This window comes from Oryzias melastigma, linkage group LG19 (assembly GCF_002922805.2).
Source record: "Oryzias melastigma strain HK-1 linkage group LG19, ASM292280v2, whole genome shotgun sequence".
In the NCBI taxonomy this organism is placed as follows: Eukaryota; Metazoa; Chordata; class Actinopteri; order Beloniformes; family Adrianichthyidae; genus Oryzias; species Oryzias melastigma.
Genome location: NC_050530.1, coordinates 1,399,994 through 1,418,631, shown reverse-complemented (window position 1 = coordinate 1,418,631; position 18,638 = coordinate 1,399,994). Strand labels below are relative to the sequence as shown.

Below are 18,638 nucleotides of genomic sequence, written 5' to 3'. Positions count from 1 at the left end.
AAATACATTTTAAGCTCAATTTCCTAAATTTATATCCTATATCATTAAAAGTGTCACAATGTTAAAAACAGAGGTTATTTTAATTGACTACAGAAAAATAAGTTCCTATTTCTTAATATAGTTGATCTCATTTTAAATCTATAACTATTATCTATCGTGTACGAGGATTTTGTTATTATAACTTGAAAGATGAAGTGGAGGCCTAATTCTGTCAGATGTCCATTAATTTCTGATGATGCACACCTCGAAGGGCGTTATTGACGCTCGTTAGGTCAGTCAATTACAAAAAAAATTAGGGAAATTATTGGTACCTCAATCTTGACTTTTTTGTAGGTTTTCTGCTTTTTTTTTTTTTTTTTTAACAAAATGGACTATTTGTGGTGTAAAAGTAAAGGTTCAAAGAATTCATTAATCACTAAAAAATGAACTGCCTGACAGCGCCAGTTAAAAGTCTCTTCACCATAGGGGGGCGCTAAAGCTACCAGCTACTCTTCTGTGTTGCAAAAGGGGAGGAGTCAACTTTTGGTCTAAAACCATCCCTTGATGCTGCAATTATGGCAACAATTTGTAAATAAATGCATGAAAAATTTGCAGAGAAAGTTTTTTTTTTCGCTCATGAGGTGTTCAGAATCGATGTGGTGAAACCACAAATCGACTGTTTCTTAATTCAATGATAAAATGTGGGAAGGAAATGAGGGAAGACTGCAAACGACGAGAACTAACAGAACAGAAAAATGGATCTACTGTAGCTTCAGTGAATAATTCAGATTCTCTGTGCAGAAACGACGGCTCCAGAATACTTCAGTACATAAAATTAGCAGATTTTTGCTTTTAGTCAGATTGGATTTGCTTGAGTTTGTGTCCCGCTGTTGTGGTTTTGGATCGCTGTTGCACCATAAAGCTTTCACCGTCTAAAAGATGAGTAACATTTGACTCACTTTAGATTGGAATCATGAGCGACTCGGGTCTTAAACCGCCGTTTTCAGGCTGTTTTAAGCCACTTTAAGACCCTGTTAAAGGACTTTCTCTTGTTCTAGACTAAGACACTAAATAAAACGTAGTTTAATACCACAATAAAGTGCTGTACACCCTGAGGAGTACAGTTAATGTTGGATATAAACCATAGTGTGAATATAAAACCAAATTGTTTAAAAGCTGGTTTTTGGTACAAACTGGTCAACTGTGATGCAGAAATGTGCAGCTCCACCTCACAACAAACTCTAAAATTATTGGAAAAAAAAAGGGTAAAAACTGAATTAAAAAGAAAATCTTCCCAAATTGTCTGTTTCCAGGCGCTCTCAGGCCTCCAGGAGCGCCCGGAGGTCCTCGTCCATGCCTGCAGCACTCAGACGCTCCAGGCTGTGGTAGCGGTGGACGACCCTGTCCGCTGTCACCACCACCACCCGGACGCCGTGCGCGTCCTCGCCGAGCTGGCAGCCGATGGCCGAGCTCACCACCATGTCCAGGCCGTCGTGGCAGGCGCCGGCGTTCCTATGGTAATGGCCGGAGAAGACCGCCTTCACACCTGTGAGGAGGACAGACGAAATATGAGAAAAACCGACAGATGTTCAAGGGAAGTCCTCTGGGTTTGATGAACCGGACGGGACAGTTTTACTGCAGGAGAACTTCAGGATTTTTGTTTCACAAAACATTTATCTTGCTCTATAAAATCCCCAAAACGCACAAATCCCCTTTTTCAAGTCACGTTTAAAGTCCAAGTCATTTAAGTTATAATTTTTAATTCATAACTATAAAACCATTAAATGTTAAAGGCATGAATGCCGGTGAACGGCCCGCAGGTGCAACCCCCAACCCCCCCTTTTCTGCCCATCCCCCACAATTCAGAGCTCTATTTTACAAATTAAAAAAAAAAATCCTTACTTTTTTTTTTTTGTCCAACATGGTGGCTTTTCTGTTTGATCGTCTCCATAGTAACCATTTTATGTTTTGGTCTTTTGGATGTGACGAACAAATCTATGTAATTTTTAGAAGAATCGACTAAAGTAATTTTTTTTCTTTTCCTTGGCAACGGAGGTTTTTGTTAACAACGCCCACACCTAACTACAATATTTATATCATGTGATATATCATTTCGTTCAGCTTGAGCCGAGGATTCACGTATTCAATTTTCAGAATATTCTAGTAAAACGTGTGAGAGCAACAGGGGAAGACCACTTTTGTGAGCTCGCTACATGAATGTTGTTCAAACATTTTTTCACCAAGTAGCTTACCAAAGGTACTCGAGGAGTTTAGGAGTTGACACATCAAAATCCCTAGAAGGAGTTTAAATTTGTAGCTGGTAGTAAACATATATATATATATTTTTAAATTAAGATGGCCACCTCTTCCTGAGGTCAAGGGTCAACAAAACTTCAGTTGTGGTTTTAACTTGTGAGAAATTTTGTGAATAATGTTCAAAAGTTTTCTTTTCCCATATTGTGCAGAAATTGTTCAATTCCACACTTTGGCCCAATTAAAGGGACTACATCACGATATTCTGAGCCTTTCAGAATAAAATATATCCATATAACGATGATAAATTAGCTTTAATAAAGTAAAGAACTATTTTTATTTTTGCAAGCTCCTTTTTCAACCGTGACAACTTGATCTCTCAGGCTCCGCCCATTTCATGATGTCATCCTAAAGCCAGTCCGAGCAGCGTGTCTGCGTTTCACCCACGAAAATAAACAACATCCGAACCTTTGCCAAGATGGACGAGCATATTGTGCATAAAAAACAAAAGAATTTTGCAGATTTTCGTTAGCATCACGGAGAAAGTGTGTGTGTGTGTTAGCCTGGGGGCGGAGCTGGCAGTGCAGACTCCTCCTGGAAGGGGTTGTTCCCCACTTTGTGATGTCACAATGTGAGGACTCGTTTCTGTGGATTGGGAGGGGGTGGTGCTCAGAGATGTATGAATGAATCAAAATACTGCTCATTTGTGAGGAATTGACATCATAAAACACTTAAGAGATCAAAAAGTGGATTTGCATGATATAGGCCCTTAAATAATACATGCAGCATTATTATTTTTAGTTTTTCTTAAGCCAAAATACCAACTTCAAACAAAAATAAACATATAAGAGCTGATTGTCTGATTTAAACAGATTGAGAAGAGTTTTCTTTGTTTTTTGCTCCATGTATGACCGTTTAAATGTTTGAATGAGTTCCAGCTGAGCAGGAGCTGCTCTCATTTCTAACCGAATCCGCTGTGTGGAGTGAAGCTGATACTGCTGCGTCTCCGGTGGAACAGCAGGCTAAAAAATAATGAAAAATCGGGCGACAATAAAGTATAAATCGCAGCCTTGGTGTGAGGAAGAGATCCGTCTGTCCCAGAATCCCGTACAACAAAAGACGAGGAAGACCCCCCTCCCCTCTTGTGTATCCCACTGCTGATACTACCTCCATGTCAGCACTGGGAAATTGCTCTGAATCATCAACTCTGCCACTCTGCATAATAAAACAGCCCCAGAATACAAATGTGACCTAAATTTGTGTTAATATCAGGAGCTATGGGAGGTTAGCATTGCGCACGGTGGGCCATTAAATTATTAATCTGCCATAGATGGGAATTGATGATTTAAGCTGCTATGTGTGCAATTTATTTCTAATGGAGCTCTGGGGGGGCATTCTGTGTGCCCACTGGTTTGTGACGCGTCGGAGCAGCCGCTGGATCACGGCGGGAATCGGATTTTTGGAGACGGTAACTTTGATGTCACCGTGCCTCAGCAGCGGCTGATCGGCTTTGGCGAGCGGACCCGGAAGTTTCTACGACCTCCAGGAGAAAGGTCATAAAGCAGGGGTGTCTAACTCAGTCGCAAAAGGGGCCAAAATCCAAAACACACCTTAGGTCCCGGGCAAAACAGGATAAACATTTACTGAACACGTTTTAAAACCGTAACTTATTAACATAAGTATGAACTAGATATACAGCATTAGCTGTGATAATGCTAGTGTGAATGCTGTAAGCTGAATTTGGCGCTGAAGATACTAGTGCTGATAGCTGAAATTGCTTAAAATGATAGCTGAAAGTGCTTCAGTTGATAGGTGAAATAACTAAAGCTAATAGCTGAAAACACTGAAGCTGATAGCAAGCTAAAATATTAGCTAAATGCCAAATTAGCCTAAAAACTAAAAGAAAAGAAAAACTTATTTTAGTCAAAACAGCCCAGAGCATGTAGCTGAAAAAATAGCTAAACTTCAAAATAGCCTAAAAAACAGACAAAGAAAGCCTAAATGAGCCAAAACAGCTAACATTTAGCTGAACTATTAGCTAAACTCCAGAATGGACAAAAAAGCATAAATGAGCCAAAACAGCCAGGATGTGTCCAAATTCTCCCCTTAACCCTAACTACTAAAAAATGATATAGTGCGCTGGATTTTAAAAGTAATTTGGACACGATGCTCACTACTTTTCTTTCGTTTTTCTAAACACCAGATATGACATCATCGATTTCACAAAAAATCAAATAGAAATAAAAATTTCACAATGTTTATTTATGACTCCACTGTGTTCTGATGGGGAAAATGTGGATGTTTTATTCAAATATTACATTTAAAGCAGTTTTTTGCTCAAAATTGTTCGACTGTAATGCATTGTGGTCTATATTTGCTAATCTAGTGAACATTGTTGCATGCTAGTTTTTCGCAGAGACTTCTGGGAAATTTCCAGTGCACTCAATTTTGGAATTAGTAGATTCAGACAGCACTAGAAAATTGCGAACACACTAATTAGTGCACTATATAGTGATTGGGTGGGAATTCAGACACAACCCTAATGTGTAAATATTAGCCTAACTCCAAAATAGCCTAAAAAACGAAAAAAGCCTAAATTAGCCAAAACAGTTAGCATGTAGCTAAATATATTTATAGCTAAATATTAGCTAAACTTCAAAGCAGCCTAAAAGATCTTAGCAAATGTCAAAATAGTCCAAAAAGCGAACAGAATGCAAATTTTTTAAACTTTAAAACTGTAACTTTTTAACATAATTATGAATAATAAAAAGGCAGGAATATTATTCCAGAATAAATCAACTTAAACCTTAATTAACTTTCAATATTTTATTCTCCATAAAAATATATTTTGCCAAAATTCTACAAGTTAGAAATAAGTGCAAGAAAACATCGGGTCATTAATAACAATAAAATAAAATGATCTGGAGGGCCGGATAGAATTATTCGAAGGGCCGGATCCGGCCCCCGGGCCTTGATGTTGACACAGGAGTCAGAAATGCTCTCTGTTGACCGATTCTGCTCTTCAACTTTGCTGTTTTTGACCTCTTTATAGTTATTTAGCAAATGCAAAAATGTTTCTGATAACTGGGGACAAAAATTAAAAAAACGAAGCCTAAAATTGACTATTTATTTATTCAAATCATTAAGAAATGCAACAAAAAAAAAAGAGTTTATTTGCTACGTAGAAATTGTAAAGCCAGAGTTGGACCGGGAGAAACAAAAGCTTTAAGCTAAACTGATTCCTTGAAACTCTCAGATTAGTCACTCGTGTGTTCACATGAAAGTCTCAGATGATCTGCATCCCACACAGCTCCACGCCATCTTCTCCATATGGACGTGACGTATCTGTGATGAAACCACGCAACACAGGAAGGAGCCGTGGAGGCTGCAGCAGCTCCCAAAGGGAAACCACTTTTCCAGTAAAGCAACAGTTGAGTAGAAGCTTTTGGGACAAATTAAAAACAGAAAATCAAATATTCCCTGTCATTTATTTTTATTTTCCTGTGCAGATGTAAATTAAATAATTAGTAAAGCACTTTTCACAGACAACGTCACAAAGTGCTTCAAATAGTAAAACAAGAACAATACAACGTAACAAATAAATAAAACAGAGTATAAAACAATGTAGTCCAAAGCTGTTTTAGAAAGGAGCGTCTTAAGGTGTTTCTTAAAAGATTCAACAGAATCGGCACCCGAAGAGAAAAGGGGAGGGGCTTTCAAGAGTCTCAGGGCTACTGCCTGAAATGAGTCTTTTAGGGACCTTAAGAAGGTTCAGGTGTAAGGAACGAAACTTGAACTTGTAAGAGATAAATACCATTTTTAAAGTAAATACAAAGCAGTTTGTGACAGAGTTTGTAAAACTGTCGGAGCGGAAAAAATCCTGGAGATTAAAGACCCACTCCAATGAAAAGTGTGTTTTAAACATGTTCTTGCAGCATTTTTCTCATGATGGAGGACATATATATTAAAAAAATTAGGATTAAAACTGTGTTTTTGAGTATTTCTTTATTCAAATCATGTTGAATCAGGAGCAGATGAAAACCGGATGCTTGAAAAGTCTCAGTTTTGTGACTGCCAAAAGAAACGACATACTTTATATTCTTTGTGAAAATAATACTTCTCAAGAATAGACAGTGATGTAATTATCGATTGATCCGTGATCGACTACTCTGGTCTTGATGTCAGAACAGACGCATTACAAAGATAAGATGATCCATGCTAATATTTACAGCTCATTTTGAATAATTACCTACATCATTTTGATTCCGCTTTCTTTCAAATATTTAGTTCTGACAGTTTTATCTGTTAATCGTGTTTTGATTGATCTTGTCTGAGTTCACGTTGGACAGGGGTCGGCAACCTTTCACAGTAAAAGAGTCATTTGGACTTGTTTCCTACTGATCCAAACCGAGAAGGAGCCGTGTAGTCTTACTTTAGCTTTTAAGAAATATGGATTTGCATTCATGACCTTCTTTTTTTAAAATAATAAATATAATTTATGTCTATTTTTTGGCACAAACAAAAGCAAAAATAGCATCTCTCAAAATGAGATTTTTTTTTAAATTATTTTCAAAATAAAAGACGCCCTGTGCCAAACAGGATCATCTCAGTGCAGCTAGTAACCAATGTTGTTCAGCATAAGATAATATGTGATTTTAGATCATAAAAGATCAAACTTTTTACCAAAGTTTTGCTTTAAATATAAAATCTGTGTATTAAGGAGTTAGCGTTGATCAAACAAGATGTCTTCTGGTCTACAGGGATGTAAAAACCTACACAGTTTATCATTTATATGAACCTCAGACATCAATTTATACATTTAACTCATCTAAATTAAATAAATGCTAATTAATAATCCCAACTTTAAAGAATTGGTATTTTATTTTTATTTTATTAGTATTTTTTGTTCTTTTTCCCCTCTTTGTCCTCAGCAGTCTTACACTGCTGGGTTTTGTTATTTTAGTTTGGGGTTTGGTAGTCTTAGTTTCTGGGCTTTGTTTATTTGTTTTCGACATGGCCGGTCAGCAGTCTCCATGACTTATTTTATGTTTGGTTAAGGAGTCGCCATGGAGAGATAGAAGAGTCACATGTGGAAACGTGTTGCTTCCGTTCGACCTTTATGACACTGATGAAACATCGTGTCTTGTGTTATACCTTTAGCGGGCTAAAGCCTCCTTTCTCCTCTCCAATTCCAAATAAATTCACATAGGTCTTCATTTTCCTCGTCTGAGCTGCCATCTGGCTTCAAAATGTACTGCTAGATAGCTCTGATATTGCTCATTGTTTTGTTTGCTAAGCTAATATTAGCTTGGGCGTTTGAGGCGCTATAAGCTGGAAAATTAGCAAGGTTTACTCCGCCCACAACCCTCTAGATGACCTCCTAATGAGCTCCTGCTGCTCTGCAGAGAATATGTCTTAGATTTTGGCTAAAAACTGCATAACCATAATTAAAAGACCACTGAGAACGACTTAGAAAAAACAAAAGTTGGAGTATGAATCCACCAAAACTCCAGATGAGCTGCTTTCACGATGGGTTCACCTTCAGACCAGAAAGGGCGAGTCGTGACGGTAAACAAGAGCCAAAATCCTGAACGGACTTCCCTCCTGCAGACGACCGTCTCAGTTAACAGATAAAGAAACGAGCCGTTTCAATTTCCCTGCATTAAAGAAACGCAGATCCCGGCTTGTGTTCGGTTATCCTAAGTGCCTTACAGGACAATTAGCACGGTCGCCCTAGAGGGACTTAAACTAATCTGTGACTGTTACCGCCATGGCTCCAGCCATTAAGCTTCGTCATGTATAACATCCTTCTTCCACTGATGATTTTAAAGCCATTCTGAGCGTAGAAACGGGCACATTCTAACCGTCGGCCTTTATCCTCTAAGCTGCTCACTGATTTAAGCGCTGCAGTATTTGGATGCAGTAACATATCAGTATTAAATTCACTGAAGGATTATTAAGTCTCCCTTCTCCTTGTGTTTTATGTCTTCTGGCATTACATAAGCTCTTCTCGCTGAGAGGATGAACAACGAATAACTCCGCGTTCCCGTCCTCCCGTCGGCCCTGGAAACAGCGGTGGATCTTCAGCTTTCCAGGTGATGAAGACTCCCGCTTTGGGACCAACTTTGACAGACAGAGTTGCTGAGAGTTGGAGGAGAGGCGAATATTACGGAAAAGAAATCCGGAGTAAGCAGGCGGAGTGATGAAAACACAATGAGTGCAAGTGGAGGAAAATTACCTCCAGCCAAATTGAATTGTGGTCAGAAAAAAGCAGAAGAAGGAGAGCGGAGGCTCCTCCAATATTTTCTGTGTATTAGGACTTTAATATGCTGAGGCCATCTCAATCCACAAACTGAGAATCTGATTAAATATTATGAAGCCGCTCGCCGTGTTTAAAGGCTAACGGAAAAATTACGACGTGGGCCGCAAAATAAAAGGAAGAGAAGAAACAAAAACATCAATTCAGGTTTGATGTTTTTGATCCAGCCTTTAATCTGCCCTCCCACACTTTCCCTTCTCATTTTCCATAAACACCCTTTCATCTTCTGGTCACTGATTCTGTCCTTTATAGGCCTGGATTTTTATATTAGGGGGTTCAATCCTGCTAGGGAAATATTTGCTTTCAGATCTTTCCCCTTTTCTTTCTGAGAAGCTTCAGCCTGTAAAGCAACACAAAAACTGCTTTAAGCAACAAATATTAAAGAATAACAAATAGATAGATGTCACTATTCTGCATAAAATGAGGCATAATTATGCAATTTAAAAAAAAAATTTGGTTAGGTACAGATGAAAGGCATTGAAGGTCTTGACTGTATATGTAAAACCTGGAGCGAGTAAGTGTGACATCATTCATAGAAACTTCTGGCTCCAATGAAATTAGATCAGTTCAGTTAGCATCTTTGTTTTCAATGTTTGAGCCAGACAATATTAGTACACAGTGATTGGTCCAGGTCAGTCTAAGTCAACGTTTCCATGGCAACCGCTCTGATCCAATCAGGAGCAAGCTTGTTTGGGAGGCCACACCCCTTCCACTTAAAAGCGGACTACTGTAGATTAAATCTCTCAAACGGTTTGAACGTTGGACATGGGGGCCAACAGGCTCCGCCTACTTTTACTGAGGTATCTGATTGTATAATTTGCACACAAAAATAAAAAATAAATTAAAAAAATGAGGATTAAAAGAAAATGTTAAGAAAGTAGCAGAGCAAGAACGGTTATTCTGACTAATATAGGGATTATTTTTCAATGGAAATCTTTTGGCATCTTGGAGCCATTAGCTGCGTTTCCATTACACTTTTGCGCAAAACTTTATCGAAATTTCTAGAATTTCGATAAAACACTTTTTCGAAAAAACAGCGTTTCCATTAAACCATGATTATGCGAAAAACTCGAAGTAATTCCCGCGAGAAGTCATTAAAAAAACATGACGACGGATATAAACACTATTTTCTTGTGCAGTAGATTCATTCACATTTCTGCCACGGAGCTAGCTCTCATCCTTCCCATCAGAGAAGACGTCTACGTCTGATCCGAGCCTTGGAGCGGCAGGCTCCTTATACGTGGGAGCGACGTAGAGTCAAACAGTTTTGGGAAATCGTGGTTGAAGAATTCACCGAAGAGCTGTGGATTCAGCATTTTCGCATGACACGCTCAACTTTTGATTAACTGTGCGATGCCGTGGGACCTCTTGTGGCTCCCGCTGTGCGGTGCCCAAGGCAGCCAGTTGCTGTGAAAAAGCGCATGTGACCAGCTTTTCCTGCTTCCTGTCCGAAACGTCATATCCGGTTAATGGTCACGTGACTCGTTTGTTTCGAAAAAAGTGTTTCCATTACAGTTTTTCGAAAAACTACTGTTTCGATACGGCCCAAATACCACCTCCTCTAAGCGCAAATACTTTATTTCGAAAAAGGCGAGTTTTTTCGAAATTGTGGTGTTTCCATTAGGAGAATTTAATATCGAAATTCCGTTTTTCGAAATTTCAGAGTTAATGGAAACACGACTAGTGAGTACTTCCTGTTTGGAATACGAGGGAGGAGGAGTCATTCAGTTCAGGTCTCAAGTACAGTCAAGGAGACAAACAAAAAAATTAAAATTAAAGACAAAGTCATAAAGTTATTAATTTAAAATAGATGGATCTTGGTACAGTACCTTGAGGAATGCCCAAACCAATTTAATTAGGGGAAGGCTTATTAAAATAGATAAAATGTTCTTTTGCCTGGAATTGCATTCATAAAAGTATAAGAAAAAAATAGTTTCTTTAGGAAGTTAATTCTACATCCCTAAATTTGACTTCCTTACCTGATAATTTACAAATAAACTGTATTTACTGTGTCCTTTGTAATCAGCAGCATAAAAGGGGTGAAAATGAAGAAAAAAGTGAATTTATTTAAAACATCTCTAAGTACGCATAAAGAGTTAATACTTCATAAACAAACTTGAATTGAAGAGGACAGAATGCGCTTCTTTTTTTCTCAAACTTTTTTACACAATTTATTGTTTAAGTTTTTTTTCATATCTGTTGAGCATTTATTACTCTTTAGTTTTTGTATCTTTAATTATCTTTCAAAAAAATGTAAATCAAAGCTTTTAAATTAAGAACGATGAGTTTAAAACAATAGGATTAAACATATTGTTGTGTATCCAATAATTAAAAGTTGACTTAATATATTATTAATCTTTAAGCACCTATTCATTTGTCAGTAAACAAACTCACCGCCACTTTGAATGTTTTTTACTTTTACTACACAAATTTCATTTAAAAATCATTAAATTACAACAAGAAATTGTCATAAATGGTGTTTTGAATACGATAAATATCAGTTTACGACACATTTAGGGTGAACATTTTGGGTTTGTGACTCATAATAACAAAAGAAAACAGTGTGTATATATATATATATATATATATTTAAAGCAGAGGTTTTATCCCAGGAACTGGAACAAACAGTAATGACAGTAAAATGGTAGTAAAATGGTAAATTACAGGGAAGCAGGTAACCATCATGATGGAGATGATGGATTCTGTTTGCAGTGACACATTATTAGGAAATAAGCTTTAAATGTGAAGCTCCACACCACTTTGGTCTTTTTAGATTCATATGTTTCTACATCATATTGTGTGTTTTGATGACAAAAACTCCTTTTTGTATTTGAGAATTATGGATAGAAAGGTTTTTTTTTTTTAATCTGTAAATCTGATAATAAGAGAGAAAACATTATAAACATTATTAGATTTTTTTGTTTAATGTCTTAGATATGAAATTCTACCATGAATGTAATGACTTAAACAGCCGACAGAGGCAGTAAAAGTGCAGCCGGACAGCCATGTTAAAAGACTCCAAAGGATGAGAACATGGAACCGATGAGCATGACATGAATACCAGCATGAATACCAGCAAACCCAAGATCCACCAGATCTTTGAAAAGAATTGGGCCAGACTTAAACTGCCATTCACACAGACCCAATTCAGTACAAACTACTGAGGAAGCAACATCTCAAGGATAGGACTCATATTTCACTCTTACTGCAGACTAAAATCCATGAGCACGCCGTTGATGTCAGAAGGAAGGATCGGATTTGACTTCATGAAAGGGAATGAAAACAGTTCTGGCAGTCCTTTGTGTATCAAAGACTGTCAGTTCTAGTAATCATTGAAAGGTCAAAGTCAGGAGATGTAAAATCGTTGAGAGGAACAGAGTAGGAACACACTCGCAGCGTTCACTGGTTATTATTAGCCTGCATTGGCCCACCTCGTCAATCCAGTCACTGGACAGTGAATGGACCAATCACATTAAGAGAATCAGACGTTTAAGATCAAAGGTATTATAGATTATCAATAAAATGGCTTATGCTTTACTCACAACTGCCTTTATGGGTGGGTATGAGCCTTCTGAGTCTCTATGGCAGTCCATTCAGTGAGCCCGTAAAGACAAATATTTATGCACGTTTTTTTCTACGGGTATGCTGCGGGCAACAGGTCGTAGTCAACACTTATACAGTACGTAAAGGTAAGAAAGTGAGACGCAGACAAGCTACAGGCATGTTGCACGGATTTTTCTTTTTTCTTCAACCCCCCATAGCCCGTTGGTGCTGTTCACATCATAGCTACACGCCTACATGACGCACAGATTTTTTCCGCTCTGTGGTTGATACGGGACAGCAAGTCTTCAAACTGGGTCACAGAGACACGGAAACCAAAAGCAGTCGTCACTTTTACACCAGGAGTGAAGCTCACCGTACCGGAAGAATCTCTGAATGATCTCATGAACCCAAACATGAGATTTGATTACCCTTATTTTTGTAGAACTCTTTAAAATAAATCAATCTGATCTCTAAACAATCTTCCGTGCATTGTAATTGAGATATACACAGACATCACTCCATGTAGCGATCAGGCTAAAAACATCCGGCGCTAGCTCCTCCCACAAAGTTCTGGGGCAAATTTAACAATCGCGTCACGTTAGGAGTGAATGCAACTTTACCAATACCAATGTGACTACAGCTACAATTACACTGAACGTGGCATTGCACGAAGAAGCTACCACTTCCAATGAAAAGTCTATGCAAGTGGGAGTATATGCACATTTTGGGCTTCCATGTTCAAAACTCTTGTATTCATGAGTAGCTATGCAAATTATAGGTCTGTTTTGGGGCTCTACGTACAAAACAGGAAGCTATTGAGGTTGCATTGAAAGTTAAACCAGTTGAGCTTTGACCAATCAGGAACTCTGCTTCAGTAGAGATGTATCTAATGTTCTTTTTGATTTAGGGAAGACCCAACCATTTAAAAATCGATCCTGAAGGAGAAGTTAATAAATGTGGTTTGTGCTCAGCTGGAATTATATGGCTCCAAGTCTTTCACATATCAGAATAGAGCTGGGAGAGAAAAACTCAAAGCAAGATTTGAGATTTACCCTGAGGGCCGGATTCGGCCCCCGGGCCTTGACTTTGACTCGTGTGGCCTAAAGGCTCGATGAAGTTTCTCTCACCTCTAAATGTAAATCAGGAAACATAGAGAATAATCGTGACTCTGTTAAGAACAATGGGGTTACTGGCTTTATGGCTGCTCTGTGTGGACTCCTCAGTGGGAGATGGATGTGTCTTCAGTACTGAGTGGAGCTCTTGCTGATAACAACCACCAGCGGCAAGAGACCCAGAAAGACTGAGAGAAGCAGAGGTAGAGATGGATAGACTGAGCAGAGCAGAACAGGCTTATCTGTGTCTCTAATTACCTACAGTATGTACAAACTGTGCAGCCGCAAGCAAGGCGGAGCATTCCAATGAATCTTCCTGCTGCACCTTATGGGTGTGTGTGTTTGTGTTTGTGTGTCCTAGCCAAGTAAACAAGGTTTAGAGGCGAGCGATGGCTGAAGGAGAACCTGTAAATGTACATTCATCTGTCATTGGGTTTGTGTTGATAACGTGAGTAGAAAAGGGTATAAACCCCAGAGGATAATGCGTGTGTCTGGGGGTGGTGATGGGGGGTAAAAATCTAATTACAGCACTCAAACTATAAAGATTGGAGAGGCTGAGAGCAGTCGTGGGATTTGTGCCTTTTCACTCTCCTCCCAGTAAGCAGACACCAAGCTGGAGAATTCAGTTGTGTCTGAGGGGACACGGCGCACACATGCACTAGAATACACCTCCTCGGTGCTGCCAGGAATGCCAGCTCTTCAGCGAGATGGCAACTCATGGAAGAAGGCATCTTTTCCCTCTAGTTGCACAAACTCTTTGCTAGCTGAATTCTATTTGTGTGCTGAAAAATGGACAAAGTTGGGAAAGATCGCGGCGTTCTCAGGACTATGGAGTGAGATCCAACTTCCCAATGGATCGAATAATAAAACAAATGCCAGGTCATACCAGTGCGCCCAGCTGTACGAGGTACAGTAGTCCCTCGCTATGTCATGGTTCGCTTTTTTTGTGGTCTTCTGGATTTTTACTTTTTTTTCCACAGTGGATTGAGGTTTGCATCCTGATTGGCTGTAGATCTCTGTGTCTCCTGTACAGCCTGCATTTGCAACGAGACAATAATATTTTAGTTTTTATGTTTTCCTTAATCAGACTAATGCGGGACAACAAGTCTTCAAACTGGGTCACAGAGAAGAAAAGCACCGTCATTTAGATGCAGCTCCTCCAGTATGAAAGGTAACGAGAAAAACTGAATGATCTCATGAACCCAGACAAGGAGACGTCCCTGCAAATCCTTAAAGCTCTTCAAGAGAAATTCGTAAATTCCCAAAAGCTCAAAAGGGGGAAAAAATGACACCACACATGACCCCTCCCCCGACCCACCTTCCACACGATGTCGGACACCACCCAGCAAGAGACCCAAGCCCCTGATTGGACGAGCCAGACGGGCGACCCTCACTCAGTATGGACTGCTGGAGGGTTGAAAGATCGGTCGATTTATACATCCGTCTCACAATACAAAATAATTTATGAACTGTGTGTGATTATTGCATTGTTGAAAGTCATTAGTGATTTGTGCATCAAATAAGTAATTTTAACATGATGTGTGTGCCTTATGTGCCAAATCAAAATTATTGGTAAATGCGTGAAAAGTCTGTTATGGTGCATTCACACCGAACGTGATTCTGGCGGCAGTAGCAGCCAGCTCCAACATTATTCAATGGTACAGGTGCGCTCTGAGGCGAAGTGAAAACCTGCGGTGCGATGTGAGCGACCTGCGCAGCGCGAAGGTCTGCCAGCAGCTCAAAACGTAAATACCTGAAGTTTGACAGGTCGCTGAGTCGCGTCAGCCTATCAGGAACTCAGCTTTGGGCATTTGACGTTTTTGGTGACTCGATCAGCGTGTAAAATACTAATCTAATACAAGCGTTTATGTCCTGTCACAGCGATTCTCGGTTTGCAGCCGGACAGCCTCCCGGACCAGCGGGGCTCGCCCGCTCCAAACGCTGGGAGCTTTGACCAGGCGGGAACCGGGGAGCTGAGACAGCGGAGGGCAGAGCTAGGAGCGGCTACCAGGAAGCACGAGGTGGAGAGCGAAGTACCGAACATATCACAGACTAGGAACTGAAACCAAAGAACTGCTTTGGCGCCGGAACCGCATAAAACCCAATCGGTGCCCAACAGATCAGTGGTTTTCACTCCCGCGATGAAGCCGGCAGAGATGCTGCGGGGGATGCCAGTTTGGGTCTCATCGAAACATTAAAAAAGGAAAAAGGTCTCTTAATTTTAATCCCCCTTCAGATTTATACAAAACATGGAACCTTCAAGCTCAAACACAGAAACACACAATCGTTGCAGAAGCGGCTGTCATTCAGACACAGCCTCCTGTACCAGGAAAATCTTTGAATATTAATCATAACCCAAACATGGAGACATGATAACTGATGTTTTTGTTGAACTCTTCACAATAAATAAATCTTTATTCTTAAACATCGTATGTGTCTTCCATCCATTCTAAGTGAGATATCTACAGACAGAGCTGGCACGCAAATTTGTTGCGTGAATCACGTTTGGTGTGTATGCACCATTAGACATTCGCGGAACAATCGTAGAAAGACAAAAATTTTCTTATGCATTTTGCCGAAAACACAACAGTGTAAAATTTACAAAATTTAAATACTTAACATATGCATAAACTGTGTAATTCTCAATTCGCCAAAGATTTTGAAAGTCTGAAAACTGAATTCACATAAAGACCTGCCGGACGAAATCCTTGACGGACATCTACGAGTGACGAACCAAGAAACCCATGAATTACGTATAACACACGAGTATCACGAAAGACAGAAAGAGAGGAAACTGTGCATATGACCTTGATACGCAACACTGTACAGTAGCGAAGCGCCTGTGCAGACGGCGTGAACAAGATGATTTCATCACAGAGAAACGCAGATTTACTCCGATCATATCAGTGCAAAGCAGATACGCAAAGTTGCAGCAGAATCAGCTGATCACATCAACGATCAGTTACAGTACTTTCAAAGGGCATGTGTTAGTTAGGTGTCACGTCTGGTGTTAAAGGGTAAACAGAACCACGCATATAGTCAGTGATTGCAAACATTTCCAGCATAAACTTGTTTTTTTTCTCTCCCTACAATAGAATTTTCTTTTGCTCTTTTACTAAACCAGAAAGGAGTTCAGGTGAGGAGGAAAGACACCTTTTAATAATTTAATAACCCGCGCATCGTGCAGTGATTTTACATTCAGTGACATTCCTGTTTTTGACAGCACAAAGGGAGGAAGTTGAATATAAAAGGAGAAGAGAATGAAGCGGCTGAGATGCAGTCCAGAAAATGGAGCTCAGGATGTCTCAAAAGCTAGATTTGCCGTTTTTATATTCAAATAGCTTGTTTTACAGCCTGAAGTCCTTGAATTATCTTAAAGGAGTTTAATGTGCTGATACCAAAGACAGTTAGAATGATTAGGAAGTAGGAGTCATAACTGAAAATAAAAAGAGGATGTTTTACAACATTGACACGATTAACAATGGGACAGTAGATTTGTCGCCGCTGGGAGGGGGGTCATCACAGAGAGAGTCATTAAATCGAGCTGGGGTGCAGTCAACAGTTTCCAGAGAAGAACTGTTCGCTCTGATGAGCCGGAAGATGACTAATTGGTACCTTTCCTATGTGCAGCTGTGTCACTGGATAACATATAGATAGTTGTGGTTGAAAGCGTTGAGCATGGAGAAATGCATGGCTGCACAGTCGTTCAAATGCAGAACAACTGCACAAAGCAGAAATATTAGATTTTGCAGAAGATTTAAGATGGAAAAGAAGCAGAGAAAGCACTTTTTCAATTGCAGGAAACACACAAGCAGCTTGGTAATGCAAAGTCAGACCTCCAGCTGTTCTTAGCTGATGTGATTTAGTCTCGAAGGACAAATGAGGTCTAACACGAAAAGACGTTTTAAAGGCCATCCACTGACTTTCCTTTAGATAAGACCAAAACTGTAACCTTTTGATGCGTGCCAGACCACAGTTTTGGTTTCGTGTAAAAGTCTCAAACGAGCAGCGGAGACAATATTCATGTTTAATTGGTACAAAGAAATTCTGATAAATCTACATCGCCTTTCAGCGAGGCTTATATATAACCCACTTAAACAAAGACGACCTTGTCCAAAGCTTTCTGAATAAAATAGAAGCATGTAAGCTTTAGGTGCTGTTATTCTTCTGTTTTTCTGAATCAAGTGTGTCACAGTGTGTGTCTGTGTGAGGTGAAATAGAACAAATTACACACACTTACAGCTGTTTCATATATATATTTTTAAACAGCACTTGACCAAAGTGGTTTTGTGTGATTCACACTTCAGAGAAATCCTTCGTTAAACCATTCCTGGTATTCTGCTGATCCTCTGCCCCCTCCCCTCTGATACTGTTGTAGCTTCTGTTGTGATGGAACCAGCAAACACTTTCTGCTCCAATATTCAAGGGATCCATTCTTCGTCCACAAGTGCATTCTTAACGTTTCTGAAATGCTTTTGAGGCAAGAAGAGATAAAAAAAAAACAGAAGCCTTGACGGGTTAAAGTTCAGGATTTGTGTGCATCTCTTTTATGGCGGTTTATGACATTGTTCTTGCTTAGTAGACATTTAAGTTGCTTTGCAGATAAGAAGAGTTTGATGGATGTTCCTGAACTTATGAGCTGATGCTAGTTTTTGTTGTGGTAGATCAAAAAGTAAAAGCAAAAAAAAAAAAAAAAACATGTATTTTGTGTCTTTATGGTGGAGATTTTTCTCACTTTCAGATTTTTTACATGATATCCTATCCCAGTGACTGTACAAGAGAACTGGACCTAGTGACCCCCCCTGTCATTTCATAGGAATATATAAATAGGAAGTTAAGTGGAAATAAATAGAAACATTTTGAAGTTCATTTTATTGAAACCATTTTCTATGAATGACGTCGCACTCACTCGGTCCAGTCCTACAGTCAAAGTCCCGCCCAGTGCTTGGTCTGCGTCAAATATAAAAAGAGATTTTGAACCTTCTAAACACTCCAGACCACCTGAGGTAACAAACAAACAAAAATCCCCCCAAATGTTGCAGCTTTTCCCTGCGCTCTGAGCGGACCACACATAAAACAGTGTTTTAGTTTAGTTTGCCTCAGATTTTAGAAGCCTGTTACAACCATTAATGACTGTCAAAGGAAACGAACTGCGATGCCACCCAAAGTGTCACTGAAACCACTTAACCTGATTGTTTGCATGATTTACCACTTAACTGCAGGCTTTTAGAGCCCATGATACATTTCCTTTGCAGGTTGGTGCCATTACAATTCCATACAAATAAAATGAGTAAAATTCTGTTTTGTTTAGGAAAAGTTTTGTGACTATAAAATGGAGATAGGATTCTTGCAGATATATGAGTTCACATTTTTTAGGATTCCCTATTTAAGTTTTGAGCTCAAAGGACACCCTAAAAAAGGTAAAGCTCAAG

General features: G+C 39.3%; 1 protein-coding gene across 1 annotated transcript in view; it reads right to left on the bottom strand.

The window, feature by feature from the left end:
• Positions 1-1,034: 1,034 nt before the first annotated feature.
• Positions 1,035-18,638, bottom strand: part of cpped1 (calcineurin-like phosphoesterase domain containing 1) — a 47,441-nt gene continuing 29,837 nt past the window's right edge. Inside the window, exon 8 of the mRNA XM_024285473.2 lies at positions 1,035-1,525. Coding sequence (XP_024141241.1) covers positions 1,299-1,525 — 227 coding nt within the window. The 3' untranslated portion in view covers positions 1,035-1,298. The remainder of the gene's footprint in view (positions 1,526-18,638) is intronic.